This window comes from Trichechus manatus, unplaced genomic scaffold (assembly GCF_000243295.1).
Source record: "Trichechus manatus latirostris isolate Lorelei unplaced genomic scaffold, TriManLat1.0 scaffold00323, whole genome shotgun sequence".
Classification (NCBI taxonomy): Eukaryota; Metazoa; Chordata; class Mammalia; order Sirenia; family Trichechidae; genus Trichechus; species Trichechus manatus.
This window is the reverse complement of record NW_004444259.1, coordinates 755660-778929: the sequence shown is the minus strand read 5'-3', so window position 1 is coordinate 778929 and position 23270 is coordinate 755660. Positions and strand designations below refer to the sequence as shown.

Genomic DNA, 23270 nt, shown 5'->3' with positions numbered 1-23270 from the left:
TCAGGAATCAGTGGGACCATTTGACAGATGAGGAATCAGAGGCACAGAGAGGAAGTAACTTGCCAAAGGTCCCCCAGCGATCAAGTGGCGGAGCTAGGATTTGGTTCCAGATTTGTCTGACTCCAGAGTCCCTACTTTTAAGCAGTACGCTAATGCCTTAGACCTGGAGGCAATCTTGGTCTTCTACCACTTACTGGCCAACTGCCCTTGGGAAAGTAAGTCCTCTGAACCTCAGGTTGCTCCATTATCATGCCTAACAACGCGCAAAGGTGTCTCAAGGGGACCAAGTGTGGGCCATGCCTAGGTCTGTAGCCCTGCCACCAGCTACTACCTGCTGCATGCTTGCTGTGTCCCAGGCGCTTTGCATATATTGTTTCTTATTCCCCCAACAATATTGCAGGTTAGGTCTTATCGCTGCATTACAGGTGAGAGGCCTGTGGTCACATAGCTTGGAAGAGGCAGAGCTGGGATAACCAGTGACCTTTTTTATTGTTTTAATTAAGAAAGCTGAAGCAGAAGCAGCTTTTGTTTCACGTTAGGGGCCCAGTTTTCAGGATCTCTTGACCACAAGACGATGCCAAATCTCATTTTCACGTTGGTGGTCTCCTCCTGGGGTCAGGGCAGTCGCAGTTTCTGAGGTGCTGTGTTGAAATGAACAGACACAGAGTGGGTGCTGGGTGGGCATCCGCTGGCTCTCTTGGGGCACTGGGGCGGTGGTCCGGGTGGGCCTGCCCGAGAGCCACGGGAGTCCTGACCCTGGGCCTCCGTGGGGGCGGAAGCATGCAGAAGCGCATCGAAGCATGCTTTGTGAAAGCCCTCCAGACTCTGGCAAGTAGAGACAGAGTTTAGGCTGCCAGGAGTTTACAGGGCAGTTAATAAGTCATTCCTTCCTAATCAGGGATGGCTTTTCAGTCCACCGTGTATTTTACTAGTTCTGAAGACCCCTCTGAGGACAGATATGTGGCCTGTATGTGCTTAGGGAAATGGAAGCTGGTCTTCTGAGCAGCCGAGAGGAGTCTCAGTGGTGTGGGTGGTCATCATCATAACAAGGGCTCCATTTCCTGAGAGCCTTCCATGGGCCTGGCCTCTGTGCGTCACACACATGTATCCCCGTAAGAACCCTGAAAGGCTGGCACTATGACCCATATCACCTCCTGATGTTCATAATGGCCCTTGGCATACAACCTTGAGAAGTAACTGGGTGGTAACCCATAACTCAGATGACAACTGTGTGGCCCAGAGAGGTTTTGTAACTTACCTGAGGTCACACAAAGTCTGTAGCGGAACTGGATTTAAACTCAGGTCGGTGTGAATAACCAAAGCAAGGGCCACAAATCCAGATACCTACAGGTATTGGGCAGGTAATAGACATGTGAGAAGCAGGCCGAGAATAAGCCTGAGACATTGGCAAACGGATGAGTGCCTGCTACCTTAAAGAGAGATAATCCAGCCTACAGATGAAGAGTGCAGGCTTTGGAGCAAGCCTGCCCAGTGCTCCCGTGATGACCTCGGGCAAGTTGTTTAACTGTTCCATGCCTCAGTTTCCTCACCTATAAAATGAGGGTAACAACATACCCACCTTATGGGCTTGCTGTTAGGATTAAATGAGTACAAAAGCGTAAAGCACTTAGCACAGTGCCTGGCACACAGCAAGCTCTGTTCTAATGTTAGTGATTATTATTCACAGCACCTAAGACATTCCGAGTCACACTTGAAAAATACACTGTGAAAACCTTGAAAACATGACGCTAAGTGAGAGAAACCACATATTGTCTGATGGTATTTATATGAAATGTCCAGAGTAGGCAATTGCATAGAGTCAGAAAGCAGATTAGTGGTTTCCAGGAGCCGGGGGAGGAGAGAGTGGGGAGTTCATACTTAATGGGTGTGGAGTTTCTGTTTGGGGTGATGAGAATGTTCTGGAACTAGATAGTGGTGATGGTTGCTCAGCCTTGTGAGTGTACTTAAAAACCACTGAATTGAACACTTTGAGAGGGTGACTTGTATGGTGTGTCAATTATATCTCAATAAAAAATAGACGGTGCAGGCCAAGCAAAACAAGTGATAGCGGGTGACCCCTGCGTTGGGTTGGTCTTCAGGGGCCTTGGGTTTGGTTGGGCGGAGGTGAGAGCAGAGGCTCACTAAGTCCTGGTGGCACTGAGTTGGCAGGTGGGGTCCAGGCATAAGCCTTGGTGGCTGCAGGGACACCTGCAGAGTGGGCCCAGAGCTGCTTTACCCTTCCTGCCTGAGTTTGTGACTGGTCCATGGGATGGGAGCGTGCAGCGAGAGGTGGCTCCTAGGGAGGGGGACCTCTTTCGTCGGTGGCTCAGGGTCGCACCAGACATTCACCTGACAGACAGAGGGTCTAGGGACTCTTTGCCTTTTAGTCTCACCTGCTGTGATTGCTTTTGTCCCCCTCGTTGTTGTCACAGGTCACATCCCTCTCCCCACCATCACCTTGGAAACCAGGTAACTAAACCATGTTTGGTTTGTTTAAAAAGCACAGAAACCACACAGAGGCAGTGTCAGCGGCTGCTAAGGAAGGGCCTGAAGTTGCGTTCAGTGGAGGTGCTGCTGCTGAGGCCCATTCTGGCTGCTCAGGGGAGTTGGAGTTGGGGCGCTGGCTTCAGTCTTTGTGCCTCCAGGAGAGATACCTTCCAGATTTGCGAGCTTTCCTGTTCTGGTTTCTTGTCTGCCTCGTGTCTTGCTGTTCTGCAGTTCTGGGCATGTTACTCCTTGGCTGCTCTCGGCTTGCCGCAGAGGCCTGGCTGGAGGGGATCTTGTCCCCCAACCTGGCCTTGGCCCTCCCCAAGTTGCTCAGAGGGGGCTGTTATTCTACCAAAGATGTCCGCATCCTAATCCCTGGAATTTGTGAATATGTTACCTTATGTGGCAAAAGGGAATTAAAGTAGCAGATGGAATTAAGGTTGCTAATCAGTTGACATTGAGACGAGGAGATTATCCTGGAAAATATAATCATGAGGGTCCTGAAAAGTGGAAGGGGAGGCAGAAGAGCAGGCAGTGTCAGAATGATGCGATGTGAGAAGGACTCGACCCGCCATTGCTGGCTTTGAAGGTGGAGGAAGGGGGCCACGAGCCAAGGAATGTGGGCGTGCTCTAACCCACTGCTGATTCCAACTCATAGTGACCCTATAGGGTGGAGCAGAACTGCCCCATAGGGTTTCCAAGGCTGTAAATTTTTTTTTTTTTTTTTTTAGTTCAAATGTGATCTTTTTATTTTTTTTTTCCTTTTACTTTTTATTGTACCTTAGATGAAGGTTTACAGAACAAAATAGTTTCTCATTAAACAGTTAGTACGTATGTTGCCCTATGACAATGGTTAACAACCCCACGACATGTCAACCCTGTCCCTTCTCGACCTTAGGTTCCCGATGACCAGCTTTCGTGTCCCCTCCTGCCTTCTTGTCCTCGTCCCTGGGCTGTTGTGCCCCATTAGTCCCATTTTGTTTTATGGGGCTGTCTAATCTTTGGCTCAAGGGTGAACCTCGGGAGTGACTTCTTTACTGAGCTAAAAGGGTGTCCGGGGGCCATAGTCTCGGGGTTTCTCCAGTCTCTGGCAGGCCAGTAAGCAAGGCTGTAAATCTTGATGGAAGCAGAGTGCTACAGCTTTCTCCTGCAGAGCGGCTGGTGGCTTCCAATCGCTGATCTCTTGGTTAGCAGCTGAGTGCTTAACCACGGCACTACCAGGGCTCTAGCAGCTGGAAAAGGCAAGGAAATGAATTCTACCCTAGAGCTTCCAGAAAGGAAAGCAGCCCCGCTGACACCTTGACTTTAGCCCACTGAGACCAATTCCGGACCTCTGACTTCTAGAACTGTAAAATAATAAATTTGTGTTGTTTTAAGCTACTATGTCTGTGGTAGTTTGTTATAGCAGCAATAGGAAACTAATACAGAAGCTAAGGGTTAGATTTTAATATCCTGTCCTCTTCATTCTTTTAAAGAAACTAGTTTGTGATGTTTCTTTACGCTGTTTCACTTTCTCCATTTGAAATCAATCTCCGATATAATCTAAGGTCAGGGTTTTAAAATAAACGTGCAGGAGATTGGATCACAGCCGTGTTCTTGGTGCAGCAGGGAACATTTAGAAGCATCCCTGGGGGCCCTGGGCGATGGCTGGATTTCTGTTGCTTGGGTTTGATCCTGAACAGGTTCACAAGGAAATCGGAGCCTGCGCCTCTGCCTTGGTGGGGGCCGCTGGCTGTCTCCCAAGAGCCCCATGCCCTATGCTGATGGCCATGCTTGGAGCAGGGTGCAGTCTGGGGCTATAGACAGGCTTTGGGGTCTGTCCGTGCCGCAAGTACCCCTCCTCGCTGCCTTTACCAGTACCTGGCTTCAGTTGTGTTGATTTCCTTGCTGGAGATGGGGGAGGGCAGAGGATCTGTGCAGGAATGAGTGGGCCTGGACCCCTACTCTAGCCTTCAGCCCGTTTCCACTTCTGCTTCCCTTCATTTTCTTCCTCTGCCTTCTCATAAGGTGTCAGAGGGCTTTGAAGCTGCAAAACAAAAAAACAAGCTTGAAAACTGCTGCTGCCCTTGAATCCCACACACGAGAGGCCTCTGCTCAGTGAACAGCTGTTTAAAGGAGAGGGTAGATAGCATCTGGCTGGCATTGCTAGGTGGTTCTGTTTTGTGATCATTTTCCAAATTAGAGGGGGTACTCTCTGCAGGAGGAGTCCCTGGGTGGGGCAAACGGTTAAGGGCTCCATTGCTAGCCAAAAGGTTGGCTGTTCGAACCCACCCAGAGGTGCCTCAGAAGACAGGCCTGGCGATCTGCTTCCGAAAGTCCACAGCCATTGAAGACCCTATGGAGCACAGTTCTGCTCTGCACACATGGACACACACAACAACAACCCCCCTGCAGGAAGTATTGTCGCAGTGCGGAATTCACTGCCACCAAAATAGTGCCGAAGTGTGAACAGGGCTCATTTTGACCCTCTTTTAGTTTTTCTTGCTGCTTCAGCTAGGCTAGGATGGTGGAATTAACACCAGGCCTGCATTCCAGGGTGGCTGCGCCATTTGCCATTTGCTGGTGTCTGTTGCCTAGGGGCTGCTGATCTCTGGGCCTCACAGGGTTGTCGGAGTAGCCAGTTAATTGCTGATGCAGATGAGTGGCATGCAGTCAGGGTATTCCCCGGAGGGAGGGAGGGAGGGAGGGACGGACGGAGGGAGGGACGGAGGGAGGGAATGAGAAGGCGAAGGGGAGCCAGTTCCTCTGGGAGGAGGCCACACAGCTATAGGGCTGCTTGCCTTCCTTAGCTTCCTCGCTTTGGTTCCGATGAGAATTCGGGGGCTGATGTGTGCAAAGCCTTTACTCGCCAGAATCAACGGGCCAGCTGGATTAGTGACCTGGGCCCATACAAGCTGAATTAGCTGGCGAGGAAGAACTGAGCCCTGAGCAGCTCTGATGGTAGCTCTTCAAATCCCTTTGACTCCTGCAGAGCTCTGGGCTTTCTTACAGGAGCTGGCCTCTGACTTCTCTGGCTCAGTCACCTCGCGTTTGTTTGGCTCCTCTGTCTCCCTGCTCAACAAAAAGCACGAATCCAAAGTGGTACTTAAAAAGCAACAGACACGCTGTTTTCATTTTTGTGGCAAGAAAGATCCATTTGCTGTGCTACAGACTACCTTCTTTTACTCATTAAAATAACTACAAATTCAAAAAAATAAAAGTAAAAAAAAGAAAGAAACAAAACCTGTGTTTTAATCTAATGGTCACATACAGCCTCCCATGCGGACTTGTAGTTTGGGGCTCCCATTAATTTCCTTGCCACTTCTCCCTGAACTGCTCCCAGCCAAGGTCAGTGATGACTTCCATGGTGCTAAATCTGACAGTCATTGGACCCTGTTGATCACACCTTTCTTGAAACACTTTCTCCTCTGGGCTCATCACCTGACACCCGTGGTTCCTTCCCAGACTCCTTTGCGCTCTTCTCTCCCTGACTTTAGGGCTGTGGGGTAGCTTGGTCCTTGGACTTCTTCTCTGCTTGCTTTCCAGGCGCTTTTAACCAGTCTCAGGGTTTTAAATCCCATCTGCATGCTTATGACTCCTCAGTTTATAGCTCCAGTCCTGATCTCGCCCTTGAACCCCAGGATCCTACATTCAGCTGCTTCCTCAGCACTTCCTGGTGGTTGCCTGATGTCCTACTGGTGGTTAAAAAAAAAAATTGCCATCGAGTTGATTCCAGCCCTGTAAGACAGGGTAGAACTGCCCCATAGGGTTTCCAAGGCTGTGAATCCTACGGAAGCAAATTGCCATATTGTTCTCCCGCAGAGCAGCTGGTGGATTCGAACCACCGACCTTTCAGTTAGCAGCCAAGTGCTTAACCACTGTTCCACCAGGGCTCTACTAGTGGTGGTGGTGGTTGTTGTTAGGTGCCGTGGAGTTGGTTCCAACTCATAGTGACCCCATGTACAACAGAACAAAACACTGCCCAGTCCTGTGCCATCCTCACAATTGTTATGCTTCAGCCCATTGTTGCAGCCACTATATCAGTCCATCTCGTTGAGGGTCTTCCTCTTTTTCACTGACCCTCTACTTTACCAAGCATGATGTTCTCCAGGGACTGGTCCCTCCTGATAACATGTCCAAAGTATGTGAGATCAAGTCTCTCCAGCCTTGCTTCTAAGGAACATTCTGGTTGTACTTCTTTCAAGACAAATTTCTTCGTTCTTTTGGCAGTCCATGGTATATTCAACGTTCTTCACCAACACCACAATTCAAAGGCATCAATTCTTCTTCCGTCTTCCTTATTCATGGTCCAGCTTTCGCATGCGTATGAGGCGATTGAAAATACCATGGCTTGGATCAGGCACACCTTAGTCTATAAGGTGACATCTTTGCTTTTCAACACTTTAAAGAGCTCTTTTGCATCAGGTATGCCCAGTGCAATATGTCATTTGATTTCCTGACTGCTGCTTCCATGGGCGTTGATTGTGGAGCCAAGTAAAATGAAATCCTTGACAACTTCAATCTTTTCTCTGTTTATCATGATGTTGCTTATTGGTCCAGTTGTGAGGACTGGTGGTTAGGACATTGAAATTCTTCTGTTTGAAATACTGCCCCCTGCAACTGAATACCAGCCCCTCTTCTAGGACTTCTACCCCCCCCCCCATAATCTAGCAACCAATGGGTTAATGCCCTGGCCAATTAAAAAAAAATTGCCATGGAGTTGATTCTATTCATAGTGGCCCCATAGAACAGAGTAGAACCACTGACCTTTCAGTTAGCAGCCAGGCTTACTTAACCACTGCACCATCCGGGCTCCTCACAGCCTATGAAATATTTGGACTCTCAGCCCTGCTAATAGGCATCTCTGGGATCCTGTTCGCACCTGAGCTTCTGCTGTTCCCTCCATGCCTGCTCCTCCCACAGACCCCGCCCTTCCGGTGGCTCCAGCCACTCCATGCCTTCTTTCTCTCACACCCCACATGTGATGTGGCAGCTCGCCACTGTGACCACCCTCAAATCCATCCGGATTCCGGCCTTTTCTCAACCCTTCCCTGGTTGTCCCCATGCCTGGGCCTTGGACCCCCAACGGTGACCTCCCAACTGGTGTCCTGGCACCCACTCCTACACCCTACCATCCAGTCTCCACACAGCTGCCAGAGGGAGCTTTTAAAAACCTCAATCGGATCTTGTCCCTCCTCTGCCCAGAACCTTCCAGTTGCTTCCAGTTGTAATGAAAATAAAGCCTGGCCCCCCCCCCCCGTGGTTTCCCCACCCTAGCGCTTGCCCCTGCCCTGGCTTGCTCTGTTCCCGTCACACTGGCCTCCTTGCTAGTCCTGGAATAGGCCAAGGGCTTCCCCACCTCTGAGCCATCCCATTTGCCCTTCCCTCTGGCTAGAAGCTCTTCCCCAGCTAGGCGCAGAAGCTCCTCCCCAGCTAGGCGCAGAAGCTCCTCCCCAGCTAGGTGCATGTTCCTCTGCCTCCCTTTTTCCACTTTCTACGCAAATGCTCCCACCTTGGAGAGGCGTTCCTGACCCCCCTACCTAAAGTGGTATCACCAGTCCCTTCTACCCCCAGCCTGCTTTCTTTTCCTTTAAAGCGTCTACCCCCTGACATTATATGTTCACCTGTTTGTTTGCTTATTGTTTGTTTCTGCCACTAGACTTTTTTTTGAATTTTATTGTGCTTTAGGTGAAAGTTTACAGTGCTAGTTAATTTCTCATTCACAAATTTATACCCATAATGTTTTGTGACATTGGTTGCAATCCCCACAATGTGACAGCACGCTCCCCCTTTTCACCCTGGGTTCCCTGTGTCTCCTCATCCGCTTCCTGTCCCTTCCTGCCTTTTCGTCTTGCTTTTTGGACAGGAGCTGCCCATTTGGTCTCGTATATTTGATTGAACTAAGAAGCATGTTCCTCATGTGTAATTTTTTGTTTTATAGACCTTTCTAATCTTTGTCTGAAAAGTGGGCTTTGGGAATAGTTTCAGTCCTGGGTTAGCAGAGTGTGCAGGGGCCATAGTTTCGGGGGTTCCTCCAGTCTCTGTCAGAGCAGTAAGGCTGGTCTTTTTATGTGAAGTTGAATTCTGTTCTACATTTTTCTCCTGCTGTGTCTGGGACTCTCTGTTGTGATCCCTGTCAGACTGGTTGTTGGTGGTAGCCAGGTGCCATCTAGTTCTTCTGGTCTCAGTCTGGTGGAGTCTCTGATTCATGTGGTCCTTTAGTCCTTTGGGCTAATATTCTCCTTATGTCTTTGGTGTTCTTCATTCTCCTTTGCTCCGAACATGCTGGGACCATAGATGTATCTTAGTTGGCCACTCGCAAGCTTTTAAGACTCCAGCTGCTACTAACCTAAGTGGGATGTAGAACATTTCCTTTATGAACTATGTTATGCTAATTGACTTAGATGTCCCCTGAGATTGTGGTCTCCAGCCTCAGCTACTCCGTCCCTCAAAGTGTTTAGTTGTGTCTAGGAAACTTCTATGCTTTTGCTTTGGTCCAGTTATGCTGACTTCCCCTATATTGTGTGTTCTTCCCTTCACCAAAGTTGACACTTGTCTATCTAGTTAGTGATTTCCCCTCCCCACGCTCGTAACCATCTCTGCCACTAGACTTAGAACTCTGTGCGGGCAGGGACTTTATTGTTGTTTGCTTTATCACCAATATCTAGAACAATGGAATCCCTGGGTGGTGCAAATGATGAATGTGCTCAACTGCTAATCAAAAGGTTGGAGGTTCAAGTCCACCCAGAGGCACCTCGGAAGAAAGGCCTGGAAAATTATTTTCCAAAAAATCAGCCATTGAAAACCCTATGGAACATAGTTCTACTCTGACACACGTGGGATCGCCATGAGTTGGAATCAACTCTATGGCAACTGGTTTAATGCATTAATGAGCAGTTACTGAGCCAGGTCCTGTATGAGGCACTGTGGGTGAAACTGAGCTAAATAAAACATGTACCCTGCCCTCAAGGAGCTTACAGTCCAGACAGATCTGGAAGCTATCCATCATAAGCATCATGCATGTCACGAGAGCCACAAGGATTCCATTGTTCATGATATACTCTCCGTGTAGAAGATCCTCATCCCCTTTTCTCCCCATGTGTCTTAGTCATCTAGTGCTGCTCTAACAGAAATACCACAACTGGATGGCTTTAACAAAGATAAATTTATTTTCTAACAGTCAAGTAGGCTACAAGTCCAAATTCAGAGCATCAGCTCCGGGGGAAGGCTTTCTCTGTCGGCTCTGAAGGAAAGTCCTTGGGATGCATCAGTCTTCCCTTGGTCTGGGAGCTTCTCTGTGCAGGAACCTCAGGTCCAGAGGATGCGCTTTGCTCCAGGCACTGCTTTCTTGGTGGTGTGAGGTTCCCATGTGTCTCTGTTCACTTCTCTCTTTTATATCGCAGAAGAGATTGGCTTAAGAGACTATCTAATCTTGTAGACATCATCAGTATAACCTCATCATAGTGCTGGAGTTTACAAAACATAAGGAAATCACATCAGATTACACAATCATGCAAGACTGGGAATCATGATCTAGCCAAGCTGCTACACACATTTTTGCGGGGACACAATTCAATCTGTGACAGGCCCCAAATGGCAGTAGTGTCGAGGTCAAGAACGTAGGCCATCATTTGCCAGAATGGGACTGTTCAAACCCCCTGTGTCGCTAACACTTAAGATTTAGGGAATGCACTATCTAATCTTGTAAACCTCATCAGTATAACTGCTGCTAACGCATTTTATTAGATCATAGTGATAGCATTTACAATACACAGGAAATCACATCAGATAATAAAATGGTAGACAATCATACAATACTGGGAATCATTACCCTAGCAAAGTTGACCAATATTTTTGGGGGACACAGTTCAATCCATGACACCATGTTAAAAGCTATTCCTATTACCTATTGCTGCATAATAAACCATTGCAGACTTATTGGCTTAAAACAACAACCATTTCGTTATGTTCATAGATTCGGTGGGTTAGGGATTCAGAAGGGCACATTCTTTGCTCCACAATGTCTAGGTCCTCAGCTGGGAAGTCTCCAGTGGCTGGGGGTTAGAATCATCTGGGGGCTTTTTCACTCACATGTTTTGAAGGGTGAGCTCAGCTGGGACTATCAACTGGAGCACGTAAACACGGCCTCTCCCGGTGGTTTGGGCTTCCTTACAGCATGGTGGTGGTATTTGAATTTCTTACATGGATGCTCAGGGCCCTAGATGTGAGTATTCCAGTGGACAAAGTGGAAGTCACATGGCTTTTTTTAAACTTTTTTTTTATTGTGGTAAAATACACATAAAATTTACCATTGTAACTGTTTTGATGTGTACAATTCAGAGGCATTAAGTTCATTCACAATGTTGTGCACCCATCACCACTATCTAATTCCAGCACTTTTTCATCACCCCAAATGGAAATCCTATACCAATTAAGCAGTCACTCTCCATTTCGCCTTTTCCCCAACCCCTGGCAACCACTAGTCTTTCTGTTGCCATGAATTTCCCTATTCTGGATATTTCATATAAATGGAATTATATAATATGTATCCTTTCACATCTGGCTTCTTCCACGGAAGAAGTTTTTGAGGTTCATCCACCTTGTAGCATATATCAATACTTCATTCCTTTGTATGGCCAACTAATATTTCACTATATGGATATACTGCATTTTGTTTATCCGTTCATCTGTTAATGGGCATTTGGACGGTTTCCTCTTTTTGACTATTGTGAACAGTGCTGCTGTGAACATCCGTGTACAAGTTTTTGTCTGAACACCTATTTTCCATTCTTTTGGGTGCATGCCTAGCACATGGCCTTTTATGACCTAGCCTTGAAAGTCACACAGTGTCACTTTCCCGCTTTCTGTTAGGCTATGGATCGCCGAGGCTAGTCCACATTCAAGGGACGACAACACATACCCCATCTCTCACTGGGAGAGTGTCAAGGGATTTCTCGCTATGTTTAAAACGGCCACACAAGCCTGCTCAGGTTCCAAGGCCTGGCTGAAGTGCTGCCTCCTCTGTGGGGCATTAACTGCCTGTGGTTCTGTTCTGACACACACTTCCCTGAGCTCCGTGGTTTTTTGATGAGACAGTCACTGTCCTGCATGATCGTTATTGTGCGGGTTAGTAGCTTAGCTCCCTGGCGGCCTCTTCATTTTCAGCCTCTTCACTTGATGCTGTGCTGCCCTCAGCTGTCAGGTTCTCTCTCCAGTGTGGCAGGTGGACCAGCAGTCTCTGGAGATCCTTCCAGAACTGATGTTCTGTGAGCTAGACCTGGCCTTGTCAGCATAGGCTTTCTCCATGGGGGAGGCCCCTCCAGAGAGCACATTGCCTGGCATGTAGCTGCCTTGGAGGAGTTCCAGAAGTGTGGGTCTCAAGGGGTTTGGATTGCCTGTCAAGGTGGAGCTGCCTAGGGATTTGCCTTTCTCCACCTCAGATTATTTCTACTTAGAGGGTTGAGCACTTTCTTTCCTGGGTAAGAGGCTAGAGAGCAGGGGTTCTTAACCTTGACACTATTGCCATTGGGGCCGTGTAACTCTTTCTGTGGGGGCTGCCCTGTGCATTGTAGGATGCTTAGCAGCATCCTTGGCCTCTGCCCACTAGATGCCACTCACACCCGCTCCCCCAGTCTTGACAACCAAAAATAACTCCAGACGTTGTCAAATGTCCCCTGGGGACAGAATTGCCCCCATTGGAGAAGCACTGCCGTGGAGATAGACATATGCTTTGTAATTCCCCTGTCTGTTTTCAGCGTTCTCATGAGTCACCAAGCGTTCTATCAGCGTCACGTTGCCTCAGGATAGACATGCTGGAGTAAATCACATCACAGCCAATCTTTGTGGATTGCTGTCAGTTTGAGCCCACTCTTGGAGTTCACCCTAGACTCCTTGACAAGATTTGAGCTCCTCCTCGTTAGGGAGAGGTGGGAGAGAGGAGGTCTGTACCTTGGTCAGTGCTCAGTTAATGTCAACTGTTGTGGCTGTGGTTGTCACACGTACACACTCTGAAGAAGGAGACAGAGGCTCTGCTGAGAGTGCAGGGAGACAGGTAGGGCGTCATTGTTGGGAGGAGCACCATTGTTGGGGGACAAGGGGAACCGATTAAGGAAACATGAATTGCCAAGTCACCCTAAGGGCCTGGCTCTACTTGCAAACCCTGCGCTGGCAGCCGTGCCAGTGCCAGTGAGTACAGTGATATGGGACCTGTCACTGCAGTGTCGCACCACCCCAGAAAGGAGCAAGGCCAGTGGCTGATCGATGGCTCGGCCAGTCCCCTCCGGGGGGTGCGGGGCCGACAGAGGGGAATCGGACGCTGGCCCTGCTTCAAGGGGCCCGCAGTCCAGTGGGGGTAGAAAGTATGATCTCCTCCCAAAGCTGGGGATGGGGGCAGAAGCAGAGCATGGTGACAGGGCTTGCTGGTGCTGGCTAGGGTCTGTGCAGTGACAGAGCTGAGACCACGCCAAGTGGGAAAGGAGGAGGAGTCAGGCCAAGGCTCCCAGAGAGCGAAAGGGATGACCCAGGGCTGCCTGGCCGGCTCTGCAGGTCTGATGGGGCAGGAGGTCAGGTGAGGATTGGGAAGAGAGGCCAAGGCCATAACAGTGGGACTTCCAAGGTGGGGCAGCTCCCTGTCCAGCGTGGGGGTGGGGGTGGAGTTGTCTTCAGCCAAGTGAGGTGAGTGAAGGGTGTCGGAGATGAGGAAGAAGGTGAAGGAACCGAGGGCAGGATCTGGAGGATACCCCGGCCATGGTAACATGGATGACTCGGGATGGAGAGAGAAAAGGAAGGAATGGGAGGGAAAATACTTGAAGTCAGGAGAGGCCGGCCTCAAGACGAGGGGCGACAGCCAGGTGCCAGCCTCGACAGAGAAAGAAGGGCTGTCCGGGGTCGGGGGGTGGTTCGCAAACCATCACAATGCTGCCTCTAAAGAAGGAAACAGAGGCAGAAAGTCACAAAGGGACCAGCCCAAAGTCACAGATGGGCCTGTGCAGCGCTCCTTCCTTATAACCCACCGCCTCTGGGTGGCAGGAGCCTTTGTGTAGCAGGTTGGTCTCCCTGCCCCTCCCACGTGTTAAAACACTTGCATCTCCACATACCATACAGTTCATCTGGTATTTCACAGAGTTGTGCTGCCATCACCACTGTCTAATTCCAGAACGTTTTCATCACCTCCCCAAAACATCTCCTGTCACTGGCGTTCCCTGCTCCCACCCTCTTCCCCCACCTCCCCTTGGCAACCACTAATCTGCTTCCTGTCCCCGTGGATTTGCCTGTTGCCCATTCTGATATTCTGGACGTTTCACAGAAACAGAATTGTACAGTGCGTGGCCTTGTCAGGCTTGGAGGCCTCTTTCTCTTAGCATAGCGTCGCCAAGGGCCGTCCGCACTGCAGCATGTAGCTGCACTTCATTACTTTTTATGGCTGAGTAATATGCCATTGTATGGACGCGCCACGTGTTTCTCTCCATTCGTCTGTGAAGGCGTGCTTAAGTGCTGGGCTGCTAACCGATAGGTCGGTGGTTCAAACTCACCAGTCGCGATCTGCTTCCGTAAAGATGACAGCCTTGGAAACCCTATGGGGCAGTTCTCCTCTGTCACACGAGGTCACTGTGAGTTGCAGTCGACTCGATGGCACGCGACAACAACATTCATCTGTTGATGGACACTTGGGCGTTTCCACCTTTGGACTGTTACGAGTAGTGCTTCCGTGAACATCGAGGTATGGGTATCTATTTGAGTCCCTGCCTGTAAGTCTCTTGGATAAATACCCAGAAGTGGAATTGCTGGGTCATATGATAACTCCATTTAACTTCTTTTTTATTATGGTAAATATTTATAGAAAACAAAACATTTGCCCGTTTCAGTGTTTTTTATGTGTACAGTTCAGTGCCATTAACGACATTCATCACGTTGTTCAACCTTCACCTCTGTCTACGTTTAACTCTTTGAGGACCTGCCAGACTGTTTTCCACAGTGGCTGTACCATTTTACAGTCCCATCGGCAATGATTGAGGGTTCCAGTTTCTCCACATCCTTATCAGCACTTCTTTTCTGTTTTTCTTTTTGCTTTTTAATCACAGCCATCCTAGTGGACGTGAAGTGGTGTCTTTGTGGTTTTGATTTGCAGTAGTTCTTAAAGAGTACATGATTGGATTCTGTTTGCTCGCATTTCATTTTGGATTTTGATATCAGTATTCAAAAGTGAGGTTGGTCTCTAGTTTACTTTCGCTGTGCTACCTTGTCTAGGTTCACGTCATTAAAAGAAATGGGAAGTTTTTCTCGTTTCTCTGCTCTGGAAGATTTGAGTAAGAAATCGTCTGTCTTTTGAGGGTTGAAATAATATAAAACAGTCAAGTAAGAGGTGATTCAAAGTAATGAACTCAGAAAATGGGCCACCATGGGAGGAGACAGATGGCAGTGAACGCTGGAGCATTTAAACAGATCTGGAGTGCTGGTGGCATAGTGGTTAAGAGCTACGGCTGCTAACCAGAAGGTCGGTAGTTCGAATCCACCAGCCGCTCCGTGAAAACCTTGTGGGGCAGTTCTACTCTGTCCTGTAGGGTCACTGTGAGTCGGAATCGACTCGATGGCAGTAGGTTTGGTTTTTTGGTTTGGGCTCAGTGGTCAGGCAGAGAACACGTGTCTGGTAGGAAGCCCAGGGTCCAGAGCTCAGGAGTCACTCTGAGTGCAGGGATTTAGATTTGGGGAGCAATCAGAGCGGACATCACAAAAACAGGTGGGATCACTTTGAGGGCGTGAGTGTACATGAATTTAAGAGGTGGACAAAGTTGAATCAGCAGAGGAGACTGAGAAGACGTCATGAGGGAGATAGGGTAGAACCAGGGGAGGAAAATGTCGTGGTGATTGAGGACAGTGTGTTTCAAGGAAGGGGGCTCAGTGGAGGGCCACTGGGATGAGGCCTCAAGGCCGCCATGTGCAGACCCAGACACAGCATGTCTCCCCCAAGCTTCTGTCCGTCTGGGTTGATGGTCTAGTACCCATCCTAGCCCATATGCCAAGAAAGAGATGTAGGTCATGCTGACGATCCTCACACCCCTGCAACCCCTCTCAACTACCCCTTACCCAATATGGCCTTCCTCTTCTTCTTCTCTGGCCATTCCCCACCATGCCCTCTGTCCCAGCCCTCCTGGTTTCCCCCTCCTCACTCAGATCTCACTGTTCTCTGAGAAGGGGGCGCTCCTGGACCTCTCAGGCTTGACTCCGGAGGTTTCCTCTGCCCAAATGCCCTCCCACTCTGCTCCCAGAGAGCACCTTTCTGAGCCCAGCTCAGCTGCCAGCCACTCCCTGAGGCCTACCGGGCAGCACTGGTGACTGCGCTGTGACTGCATAGCATCTGGCACATGAAGACGTCAGAGCCTTGCTAGTTCAGTGTTGCCGGCACAAGACTGAGGTCAGGAGCTCGGCTTTTCTCATCTCTCTGTCTCCTGCAGTACCTGGTACCTGGCACATCGTCAGTGTTTGGTGACTAAATAGTCCTGTGCTAACTTTCTGTCTCCATAGCCTATGAAAAGCATTCACTGAACAATTGCCTTTCAACGAAAGCTCCTTAGGTTGTTGAAAATAGGGTTGGAGTTGCAGACATTTGAATCCCCAGCAGCAGGGTCAGAACGCTTCTGTTGTGTTCAGGCAAGGTACAACACACCGGTGCCTGGAAGTACACCCTGGTCCACGCGTTGGTGGCCATGCTCAGGCCCTGGTTAGAGGCCAGGTGTATTTATAGTGAGCAAGACGTCTGACCTACTGCTCCTCCTTGTCGTGCCCTGGGTGCTTGGACGCTTCTCGCCCCTCCTCCCTCTTCCCATTATGTAGGCCAGCCCTGGTTTTAGTTGGGAGCAGGAGCTTGCCAACCAGACTGCAGCCCGGCTCCCTGCAGTCTCAGACTAGAGCGCCTTTCCACTGGCTTCCCTGTGAACCTGTGATCTTGAAATGCGTTTTTCTGTCTTCATGGCTTCTAAAAAATTGAGATATAATCCACATACCATAAAATTCACCCTGTTAAAGTATACAGTTCAGTGGTTCTTTGTGTATTCATAAGGATGTGCAGCCATCACCACGATCTAATTCCAGAACATTTGCGTTACCCCAAAAGGAAGCACGATACCCATTAGCAGTCAGTCCACATTCTGCCCTACCCCCAGTCGCCAGCCCTGGGTAACTGTGCTTTCTGGTCTGTCCACTTGCCTGTGTTGGATGTTTCATGGAAGTGGGATCATACAAATGGTGTCCTTTTGTTTCCGGTTGGTTTCCCTCAGCAGGATGTTTTCAGGGTTCACTCGTGTTGATTTCTCTTTATGGCAAAGTAATATTTCATTGCATGGATGGACCACATTTTGTTCATCCATTATCTCTTGATGGGCATTTGGATTGTTTCCACCTTTTGGATATTGTGCATAGTGCTGCGATGAACATTTGAGTACAAGGCTTTTTGCGGACATACGTTTTCATTTCTCTTGGATGAGGACCTAGAAGTGGAATTGCTGACTCACAGAGTAGGTATATCTTTAACTTTTTTTTTATTGTTGTACTTTAAGTAAAAGTTTATAATTCAAGTTAGTCTCCCATACAAAAATTTATACATACATTGTTATGTGACCCTAGTTGCTCTCCCTATACTGTGACAGCACACTCCTCCTTTCTACCCCGGATTTCCCGCGTCCATTCAACCAGCTCCTGACCCTCTCTGCCTTCTCATCTCACCTCCGGGCAGAAGCTGCCCATTTAGTCTCATGTATCTACTTGAGCTAAGAAGAAGCACACTCCTTACGAGTATCATTTTATGTCCCATAGTCCAGTCTAATCTTTGACTGAAGAGTTGGCCTCGGGAATGGTTTTAGTTTTGGGCAAACAGAGAGTCCGGAGACCATGCCTTCCGGAGTACCTCCAGTCTCAGTCAGACCATTAAGTCTGGTCTTTTTACTAGAATTTTATTTCTGCACCCCAATTCTTTCCTGCTCCATCAGGGACTCTCTGTTGTGTTCCCTGTCAGGGCGGTCATTGGTGATAGCCGGGAACCATCTACTTTCTCTGATCTCAGGCTGATGGAGTCTCTGGTTTATGTGGCCCTTTCTGTCTCTTGGGCTAATACTTTCCTTGTGTCCATGGTGTTCTTCATTCTCCTTTGCTCCAGGTGGGTTGGGACCAGTTGGTGCAACTTAGATGGCCATTCGCTAGCTTTTAAGACCCCGGATGCCACTCACCAAAATGGGATGCAAAACATTTTCTTAATAAACTCTGTTACGCCAGTTGACCTAGATGTCCCCAGAAACCATGGTTCCCAGACTATGTTTAACTTTTTAAGAAATTGCTAGTTTTCCAAAGTTGTTGTACCATTTTATACCCCCACCAGCAATGTGTGAGCATTCCAGTTTCTCCACATCTTCTCCAATATTTGATGGTGTTCAGCTCCTTTGACTCTAATTTATATGTTATTAGGATCTCATTCCTCTTCATTTTTTTAGAGGTTCACCTGAATTTTTGGATTGCTGATGCCCTCCCCATGCCCCTCTTGATTTTATCACTTTTATGAAAGTACTTACTTATGTGCTTCTTCCCTGAAATTTCCCAGGGGTTTCAGGAGACCCATAACCAAACCAAACCTGCTGCTGTCGAGTCAATTCCAACTCATAGTGACCCTATAAGACGGAGTAGAACTGCCCCATAGGGTTTCCAAGGCTCTAAATCTTTATGGAAGCAGACTGCCACATCTTTCTCTTGTGGAGCAGCTGGTGGGTTCAAACTGCCAACCTTTCAGTTAGCAGCCAAGTGCTTAACCATGGTGCCACCAGGGCTTTTTTTCAAGAGACGGTCTAAATTTAAGTGCTTGGTCCATCATCTTGAATGGGAAGTCAGGACATATTTTTAATTATCTGAGTAGTCTCTGGTGTGGAGCCACATCTTGAAGGTCTCCAAAAAAAAGAACCAGCTGTTCTTCTGTCTTCTTCCTTTTTCCTGCATTTGTTTTCAAAGCAGAAAATAGCGCAAATGATGATCTCTGTTTTCTCCAAGCTCAGTTCTGGAGACTAGGAGTATGAATTCAAGGTGTCATCAGGGCCTGTTGTGGATGAAATTGTGTCTCTTAAAACAATCTGTTGAAGTCCTTACCCCCAATATCTCTGAACATGACCTTATTTAGAAATAAGGCTTTGCAGATGTAATTAAGTTAAATAGAGGTCATACTGGATTTGGGTGGGCCCTAATCCAGTGACTGGTATTCTGATAAAAACAGATGAGAAACAGACACTGAGGGAAGACAGCTGTAATGGTTAAGGTTGCATGTCAGCTTGGCTGGGCCATGATTCTCAGTGGTTTGGCAGTTATGTAATGATGTAGTTTGGAAGTTATGTGATGATATAGTTGTCCTCCATTTTGTGATATAATGTAATCACTTCCATGATGTGATCAGATGTGATCAGCCAATCAGTTGTAAGGAGAGTTTCCTTGGAGGTGTGGCCTGCATCCTGTATATATGGACATTCTGACAAAGCTCACTGGCTTTTACTCGCTCTGGACCTGTATCTGGCTTGTCATCATCTGACCTCCGGTTCTTGGGACTTGAGCCAGCAGCTTCCCATACTACCTGCCTATCTTGGGATTCATTGGCCTCTACAGCCTGTGAGCCAGCAGCCTGCCATCTGACCTGCTGATCTTGAGTTCATCAGCCCCTGCAGCTATTGAGTCAGGAGAAGCCTCTGGGCTGACGCCTGACCCATGGATTTGGGACTTGCCAGCCTCTACAACCGCGTGAGCCATTTCCTTGAGATAAATCTCTCTCATATATATAAAACTGAACCAAACCCGTTGCCGTCAAGTCGATTCCAACTCAGCGACCCTATAGGACAGACTGAAACTGCCCCACGGGGTTTCCAAGGAGCAGCCGGTGGATTTGAACTGCCAACCGTTTGGTTAACAGCCGAGCTCTTAACCACTACACCACCAGGGCTCCTGGTATGCATATAATTGCATACTTCACTGGTTTTGCTTCTCTAGAGAACCCAGCCTAAGACAATGGCCATGTGAAGATGGAGGCAGAGACTGGAGTTATGCAGCATCTACGAGCCAAGGAACCTTTCAGCCTAAACCTTATTGCACATCCAAGAATCACTTATTTAAAAAGAAATGGGACTCTTGACATTTTAAATGTTAAAGATCTTCTCATGTACGGGATAGAGTGGAAAACCCTACATTGAGAAGGAGGGTGGAAGGGGAGGGGTGGGGATGGTTTCACTGGGTCCCGTGACCACTCGGCGCACAGCCTGTGCCTGAGGGTGTATGTGGTGCCCTCACTCCTGGCATGTCTCCCTCTTCTCTGGAGTGAACGTGTACAGTCCTGTTCGTTACATCTTCTGGAAAGTAATTGCTTGATGTCTTTTCTTCTCTCCAAGATCAATGCAGGTGTCCCCAGAGGGTTACGGACTCTAGGGCTGCTAGGATAGGGGTGAGGTGGGGGTGAGGCAGTAGCCCTGGCTGTCACAGCCCCTGTTAATGCAGGGGTGTGGGAGATGGAGCCTTTCTGGTGGCAGCAGTTCCTGGACCTGCGAGGTGGGGGTGGGTATGCGATGAGGACCTTAGTTGTGATCAGGCATTAAATCTGCTTCATACAGGGACTTAAACAGCTACTTGTACACCAGTGTTCATAGCAACACTATTCACAGTAACCAAAAGGTGGAAAAACCCAAGTGTCTGTCAGCAGACGGACGGATAAGCAGAATGTGGTATACTGATACAATGAAATATCATTCAGCCATAAAGAGAAATGAATTCTGATACATGCTACGACATGGATGAACTTTGAAACCGTTATGCTGAGTGAAATAAGTCAGATACAAAAAGACAAATATTATATGTGTCATGGATTGAATTATGTCCCCCCAAAAATGTGTGTATCAATTTGACTGGGCCATGATTTCTGGTATTGTGTGGTTGTCTCACATTCTGTGATTGTAATTTTATGTTAAAGAGGATTAGGGTGGGATTGTAACACCCTTACTAAGGTCACATCCCTGATCCAATGTAAAGAGAGTTTCCCTGTGGTGTGGCCTGCACCACTTTTTGTCTCTCCTGAGAGGAAAAAGGGACGGGAAGCAAGTAGAGAGTTGGGGGCCTCATACCGCCAAGAAAGCAGTGCCGGAAGCAGAGTGCATCCTTTGGACCTGAGGTTCCTGTGCAGAGAAGCTCCCAGACCAAGGGAAGACTGATGAATCACAAGGACCTTCCTCCAGAGCCGACAGAGAGAGAGAGCCTTTCCCTGCTGCTGACGCCCTGAATTTGGACTTGGAGCCTACTTTACTGTGAGAGAAGAGGCTTCTCTTTGTTAGAGCCATTCACTTGTGGTATTTCTGTTAGAGCAGCACTAGATGGCTAAGACAGTATGATACGATTCGTATAAAATGTGCACAATAGGCGAATCTTCAGAGAGAGAAAACAGATTAGTGGTTTCCAGGGGCTGAGGGGAGGGGAAGATGTGGCTTTATTGTTTCTGTTTGGGATGATGCCAAGTCTTAGGAAACAGGGGTTGTGGTGACGGTTCCACAACATGGTGAATGTGATTAATGTCACTGAATTGTACACTGAAAAATGGTTAAAATGGCACTTGTTTTTTTGTGTTTGCAAAATATACCTGAAAATGCTTTCTACGTCAGTTGGCCACTTGGATGTGTCTGCAGTTTTTCACCTTTGAATACACCGAACAAATGTGAGAAAAAACAAGCAATAAAGCTTCATAAAGAGAACCTGTCGTTTTGGGGTTTGATGGATGGCTCAGGATGGTATCTTTTCAGGTACTGAGTATGACACCTCCACAGAGCAGGACCAACAAATTCCGCAGGGGCGCAGCAGCCAGGAAGCTTCATTGTCATCGCTGGAAGGCGGTGCTACCTTTGAGCTCCTGCCTCCAAGAACCGGGCCCCAAACCCTGCGCTCTCTAATGCGTCCCCTTCTTTGGCTGTCCATCAGGGATGTGTTGTAGAAACACGGACACGCGTGCAGAAAAGAACATTCCAACCTGGGAGGGAAGTTCAGGGCACCAGCCCGGGATGTAGGCTTGCTGACTTAAACATCCCCTTTCTTTCTGTAGAGCTTCTAGCCAGAGAAGCTGGGGGTTGGGGGGGAGGGAGGTGGAGTGGGGAAGGAACCTAATTATGCAAATTTTGATCTTAAAGCTTTATTCGTATGTTTCCTGGCAGGCTGTTCTTTAATCTCAAGAGCAAGATTGCTCAGAATTACCATATATTCTAGTTAATTGCATTAAAATTATAGCAAAGGTTGTTTTTGCTATAATCAAGAGTGATTTTGATTAATACTTACAAACTCAAACGCCTCACCAGCAGTGAGAACGCGACCAGCCTTCTCAGTCAGCAGCTGTCTTCTCTCCTCCTTCCCTCCCTTCTCCCCAAAGGCCAAAGATGCAAACATATTTGAAAGGGTTTTTTCCCACATCTCCTTGCTTATATAGATAGTCATTTGTTTAAAAATGCAGGTGTCATCATATTATTTACTGGTTTAAAATTTCCCAGTGTTTTCACACTGCAATCAGCATGCTATTCTTCTTCTTTTTATTAAATAATATTTTATTGTGTTTTTGGTGAGAGTTTACACAGCAAATTAGATTCCCATTTGACAATTTCTACACAAATCGTTCAGTGAATTAGTTACATTTTTCACAGTGTGTCAGCATCCTCTTTACGTGCGTTCTGGTTGTTCCATTTCCAGTACTCTAGTTTCCCTGCCCCCTTATCTTCTCATCTTTGCTTTTGAGTAACTGTTGACCTTTGGGTCTCATATAGATGGTTTTTGAATGGAGCCCCTTACTCACAGGTAATATCCTTTATTTTGTATGCCAGTCTGTTATTTCACTAAAAGGTGAGCTCAGGGGATAGTTTCAGTTCAAGGTTTAAAGGGTGTCTCAGGGCGATAGTCTCGGGGAGCCCCCAGTCTCATCTGGTCCAGTAAGTCTGGACTTCTTAAGAATTTGAGTTCTCTTTTGTGTTTTTCTTCCGTTCTATCCAGGTCCATCTATTGTGGCCCTGATCACAACGGTCGTACAAATAGTCATTGTAAAAGAAAATTTCTCAAAGCAGAAGTCTGATTATTTTCCTCTATCTTTACTGCAAAGGTTATAAAATAGCTCTTCATTGAGGAAGGCAAGAGAGGTCTTGCTGGTGACGCTGGCACAAGCACATGCCATCTCCCGGTTGGCTTTGCATGGAGGGCTCTCCGAAAGGGTGTTTTGTATTGGTTGGATCAGTGGAGCACCTTGGGAAGATCCAGAAGAAACCTGCTGGAGAAACACATCTGAAAAAGACATTAAAATTACATACAGATAGGAGATGAAAATGACATGGAAATTAACTGTTGAACAAGGTGTGCACCAAGTGTTTAGTTAGTGGAGTAATTCAGTTTGGGTGGGATTCATCAAGGAAGACTTTGTTAATGAAAGAAATTCTTCTTCAGGATTCTTTGCATCATTAAAATTAGTGAATGTTCTATCAGTCAGGATGAACTAGGTAATGTTGTGGTAACAAACAACCCCACACATCTCAGTGGCTCAACACAACAAAGTTAGAGTTCTCACTCACGCTGCATGCCCAGACCAGTTGGGAAGGGGTCTCTGTGAATTGTAGTGGTAAGCTGTGATGCATCCATATGAAGTCGTATTTTATAGCCATTCAAGGGGTCTTTCGAAGATTCGCTAGTGACACAGTCAACTGATCCCAGTGTAACACTGAGTCAAAAAGCAGGCTATACCCTGGTGGTGCAGTGGTTAGGCGACTGGCTGCCAACTGAAA

At 47.8% G+C, this 23270-nt stretch overlaps 1 protein-coding gene across 1 annotated transcript in view; it reads left to right on the top strand.

Annotated features, from left to right (window-relative positions):
• Positions 1-780: 780 nt before the first annotated feature.
• Positions 781-23270, top strand: part of CD99L2 (CD99 molecule like 2) — an 81672-nt gene continuing 59182 nt past the window's right edge. Inside the window, exon 1 of the mRNA XM_023725508.1 lies at positions 781-832. Coding sequence (XP_023581276.1) covers positions 781-832 — 52 coding nt within the window. The remainder of the gene's footprint in view (positions 833-23270) is intronic.